The 5,497-nt window shown below is 43.8% G+C and overlaps 1 protein-coding gene across 1 annotated transcript in view; it reads right to left on the bottom strand.

Annotated features, from left to right (window-relative positions):
* COL4A4 (collagen type IV alpha 4 chain) overlaps positions 1 to 5,497 on the bottom strand; it is a 159,164-nt gene that overhangs the window by 21,191 nt on the left and 132,476 nt on the right. The window contains exons 42-43 of the mRNA XM_006141956.3: positions 4,096 to 4,203; positions 1,557 to 1,565 (exon numbers count right to left, since the gene is read on the bottom strand). Of these exons, the coding sequence (XP_006142018.1) occupies positions 1,557 to 1,565; positions 4,096 to 4,203 (117 nt within the window). The remainder of the gene's footprint in view (positions 1 to 1,556; positions 1,566 to 4,095; positions 4,204 to 5,497) is intronic.

Raw genomic sequence — 5,497 nt, 5'->3', positions numbered from 1 at the left:
ATACCCCCCCCTCTTTCTTCCTCCTTTTTGTTTTTTTTTTTTTTTTTTTTTTTTTTTGAGAGGTTTTTGGTATGGGGTGCGTGCGCTCACCAGAGAGACAGAGAGACAGAAAGTGAGAAATCACCCCTCCAGGGGGGATAGCCACACCGCAATCCCTTCTCCTCCATTCTCCTCTCGGGATCTTGGGCATGCACGCACACGCTCCTGGTGTGAGTTTAAGCCACCGGGTCTGGGACTTAAACCATGGTCGACTACAAGGGAGTCCAGCGACATTGCCATTACGCTAACTGCTGGTCCCTCCTCTTGGTATCTTGAGTATGCACTCATACATGCCTGGCGTGAGTTTTAAGCTACCGGGTTTGGGACTCGAACCGTGGTTGACTACATGGGAGTCCAGCAATGTAACCATTATGCCCTCTGCTGGTCCCTATACTCAGAATATTTATGTTCTTTTCTAATGAGTTACACACACGAACCCAGGAAGGCAGGACTGAAATAAAAACTCATTAAATATACAACTTTAATTTTTAAATATAAGCTTTTAAAACAGGATTTTAAAATATTTTGCTTTTGCTTTTCTTTTTAATAAACCAGAAGCCCAAAGAAAGAGGCCAAGGCCTCTCTTCTGAGGGCTCTAAAAATAATATATGGCAGGGACCAGCAGTTAGCATAATGGCTATGTCACTGGACTCCCACATAATCGACTATGGTTCGAGTCCTGGACCCGGTGGCTTAAACTCACGCCGGGCGCATGTGCGTGCATGCCCAAGATCCCAAGAGGAGAATGGAGGAGAAGGGATTGCGGTGTGGCTATCCCCTCTGGGGGGTGATTTCTCGCTTTCTGTCTCTCTGTCTCTCTCTGTCTGTCTGGCGAGCACACGCGCCCTATAGCAAAAAAAAAAAAAATGGCATCTGTATTCAGCACAATTTTCATTAGGGTTGATAATACATGCCTGGAAAGGATAAATATAAAAATTCACGATTTTTCTTTCTCTTTTGAGAAACACTTTTTAGTCTCTTTTGGAAATGCCAGACACGAAATAATGTGCTGCTTTTGCATTGCAAAGTAGTTATAGAACATTTTTTAACACACATAGAAATTTGCCCCATAGAAAATGGACTTAAGGGCATGTTAAAAAAAGGCTTGTCTCAGCCCTTGATTGGGTGTTAAGGGCCCGTCTTTAACTCTTGTTGATACTACTTATTTTAGGGACGGTCTATGTATTTACATTGTAGAATTTATAAAAGGGACTTCCACAGGCAAGCAGTGTAGCATTGACAGAGAGCGCACTCAGACCTCACGCCTGAATTGAAATGATATGAGCTGAGTATCTACTCTGCCGTGACAACCCCTAGTGAGCTCAGTGTAGGGCATTCTAGTACAGTTACTATATCTGTAGCAAGAAAGCAAAGACATTGAAACCTAGTATAATCACAGCACCCTATCTATGAAAACGTAACAAAGTTTAACTTACACATGTGGTGGAAAAGGCAAATAGAGAAAACAGATGGAAGCCAGACTTAAGAGAAATGATCAGTTTCATAGCAATGCTTACCTCTGGAACCTGGACAGATCCAAAGCCAAAACACGGGACCATGCAAGGATTGCCATAGAGTAGAAAGAGATTTGTGAATTAGGACAAAAACGAAATAGGATTGTTCGAGAACATACATAATAATATAGACTAGCATCGATGACAAGCAGCATGACAGCATCTCATTTCCGTACAAGCCCACATCAGTGAGTCTGACAGGAACAGCAATGAAGTTCTAATCAAGAAGGACTTGAGATGAGATGCTCCAACAATATAAAATCCTAGCTGACTTCTTAAATAGAAAATATGTCCTAATTTAATGTACGTAGCAATTCTGTCCATTTAAAAAGCTTCTGAAAACACCGCGATAGTTTGCCAAGTTTAATACGTTATGTGCAGAATAGAGTAGAAAAAGAATCGAAGCATCAGCCCTTCATCCTCTGGACCGTCATAAAGCAATGTGTTCGTTTATTCTTTGGACTAGCGTCAAACGTAAGAGACTGAACATGTTCTGAGCCGACCCGTTGCCATAATGTTGGTTTGGGATCTAGAAAGCAGCCACTGCACCAATCTTAAATGCATATTTCTGTTTGCTTTTTCCTTCCCGATCCTTTGTTGGCTTATTTTAATCCTCTGATTAAGAAGTATTGACCACAGTGAGGCTGAATCCCCTTTTACTTTCATGGAAACTAACGTACTTCCCAGAAAAAGTTAAATACAACATCTAGAAAAATGGATGAAATTCAGCGATTAAAAGCTAAATATACAACCCTAACAACAATTGAATCAGCTCTCTCGTTGCGCAAAGGGACACATATTTATTTCCCTCGGAAATTGTATATGTAAAATCAACTCTTAATTTTCAAATGTACTCATTCAGATAATGAGTATTGGCTTACCAAATGCGAGACTTTGTAGTGCAGCCTGAAATAAATATATAAGGGGAACTTCAAAAAAAACTTGTGGAAAAATGGAATTAAAGTACAAGTTTGTTTTGGTGCCAAAAAAATATTGAAATCCTGGGGCCAGCAGGTGGCATGGTAGTTAAGATGCCGGACTCTCTTGTGGCCAACCACAGTCTGAGTGCCAGATCTAGTGGCTTGCTTTCTCAATTTCTCTCTCTCTCTCATGAGTGTGTGCCCTCTATAGAAAATTCAAAACATAATAATAACCTAAAAATTAAATAAATCATTATTTTTAAAAATGGAAATCTATAGAGTTTTTAAATAATGTGCATTCCGTGAACCTTTTGAAGACCTCCTGTTCATATTCTCTTAGTTAGAAAGGGCCTAACTGGTAAGAATGTGCTAGTAATTTCAGAATGATGAACTACTTTCTAAAACGTGACCACCAAAGGAAGTATCTAAGCAAATACAGTGTAGGTACTTAGTGGAGATGACTATGCATGGGAAGCTTACCTGGAGGACCGGGGGGCCCTTTTGTACCTGGAGGTCCAGGAAAACCCTTCTCTCCAGGTGACCCAGGAAGTCCAGGTGGCCCCGGGGGCCCTGGGAATCCCATTGGTCCTAAAAGAAACATAAAAATGAGGGTACTGGAATGAAGCAATATTAAGACAATTGGAATTCAGAGATTCACTTTAATAAAAAATAATGCAAAGCAATATCTTTTTTCTGTAGGGCTGAGCAGAGCTACTTATGTCTGAAGGAAACTCACGATCAGTCAAAAGGACTAAGGAAGCTGGTTGCATGATCAAGACAAAACTGAACTAGGACGAGCAGCACTGTCTTCCGACATCGTCTCTGGAGCTAGTAGAAGGCCTGGACTAGGGCCAGAAGAGAGGAGGCTCCAAGACCTGGTGACAACGTGCCTTCCTGCTGGAGTCCACAGCACTCTTGTCCTCCCTCCATCAGTGCCAGGCGCAGTCTCTGTGTATGTTCTCCTCTTCCCCACTTATTAAATCTTCCCCACCCTTTAGTCTCACTTCCTCGGGGAAGCTCTTCCTGGAATCCCAAAGTCAAGCTGCTTTTTTTTTTCTTTTTCTTTTTTTGGAGAGGTTTTTGCTATAGGGCGCGTGTGCTCGCCAGACAGACAGAGAGAGACAGAGAGACAGAAAGCGAGAAATCACCCCCCAGGCGGCAAGGCCACGTCACAATCCCTCCTCCATACAAGTTTGTTTTGGTGCCAAAAAAATATTGAAATCCTGGGGCCAGCAGGTGGCATGGTAGTTAAGATGCCGGACTCTCTTGTGGCCAACCACAGTCTGAGTGCCAGATCTAGTGGCTTGCTTTCTCAATTTCTCTCTCTCTCTCATGAGTGTGTGCCCTCTATAGAAAATTCAAAACATAATAATAACCTAAAAATTAAATAAATCATTATTTTTAAAAATGGAAATCTATAGAGTTTTTAAATAATGTGCATTCCGTGAACCTTTTGAAGACCTCCTGTTCATATTCTCTTAGTTAGAAAGGGCCTAACTGGTAAGAATGTGCTAGTAATTTCAGAATGATGAACTACTTTCTAAAACGTGACCACCAAAGGAAGTATCTAAGCAAATACAGTGTAGGTACTTAGTGGAGATGACTATGCATGGGAAGCTTACCTGGAGGACCGGGGGGCCCTTTTGTACCTGGAGGTCCAGGAAAACCCTTCTCTCCAGGTGACCCAGGAAGTCCAGGTGGCCCCGGGGGCCCTGGGAATCCCATTGGTCCTAAAAGAAACATAAAAATGAGGGTACTGGAATGAAGCAATATTAAGACAATTGGAATTCAGAGATTCACTTTAATAAAAAATAATGCAAAGCAATATCTTTTTTCTGTAGGGCTGAGCAGAGCTACTTATGTCTGAAGGAAACTCACGATCAGTCAAAAGGACTAAGGAAGCTGGTTGCATGATCAAGACAAAACTGAACTAGGACGAGCAGCACTGTCTTCCGACATCGTCTCTGGAGCTAGTAGAAGGCCTGGACTAGGGCCAGAAGAGAGGAGGCTCCAAGACCTGGTGACAACGTGCCTTCCTGCTGGAGTCCACAGCACTCTTGTCCTCCCTCCATCAGTGCCAGGCGCCCCAGCGATGCAGTCTCTGTGTATGTTCTCCTCTTCCCCACTTATTAAATCTTCCCCACCCTTTAGTCTCACTTCCTCGGGGAAGCTCTTCCTGGAATCCCAAAGTCAAGCTGCTTTTTTTTTTCTTTTTCTTTTTTTGGAGAGGTTTTTGCTATAGGGCGCGTGTGCTCGCCAGACAGACAGAGAGAGACAGAGAGACAGAAAGCGAGAAATCACCCCCCAGGCGGCAAGGCCACGTCACAATCCCTCCTCCATTCTCCTCACGGGATCTTGGGCACTCACGCACACGCGCCCGGCGTGAGTTTAAGCCACAGGGTCTGGGACTCAAACCGCAGTCGACTACGTGGGAGTCCAGCGACATAGCCATTATGCTAACTGCTGGTTTCTAGTCAAGCTGCTTTTTGACAAGCTCTTCCTTCAGAGCCCTTAGCTCGGTTTTGGTTGCTATATCCCTTAATGTCTGTCTGCTTCCAGGGAATTCTGGAATTGATAGCAGTGAGGACTCCATTTAAATTGTCCACCGCTGCATTCCCGAGGGGGCCTAATAAAAGCCTGTGAAGTAGATGAAACATTTCCCACTGTGGAAGTCACCGAAGGTAAACAGAGAAAACCCCCGCATTCTCACTGGTAAAGCACCGTTTGCCTTATGCCACCTGGAATGGGAGTTAAGGAGCGCGACTAGGGGTTCCACCAATATTTCTCTCTCCCATGTATCCTTGGTAGGTCATTGTTCTTCCTGGGACAAGCTGTTTCCCCACGAAGAAGTTCATGAACAATCATTTGCTGAGTGGGACCAGCAGTTAGCGTAATGGCTGTCGCTGGACTCCCACGTAGTCGACCGTGGTTCGAGTCCCAGACCCAGTGTCTTAAACTCATGCCAGGTGCGTGTGCATGCGTGCCCAAGATCCCGAGAGGAGAATGGAGGAGAAGGGATTGTGG

The sequence above is a fragment of the Tupaia chinensis genome, unplaced genomic scaffold, assembly GCF_000334495.1.
Source record: "Tupaia chinensis unplaced genomic scaffold, TupChi_1.0 Scaffold000066_1, whole genome shotgun sequence".
Lineage (NCBI taxonomy): Eukaryota > Metazoa > Chordata > Mammalia > Scandentia > Tupaiidae > Tupaia > Tupaia belangeri.
Note: the sequence above shows the minus strand (reverse complement) of the source record. Positions and strands in the feature narration are given on the sequence as shown.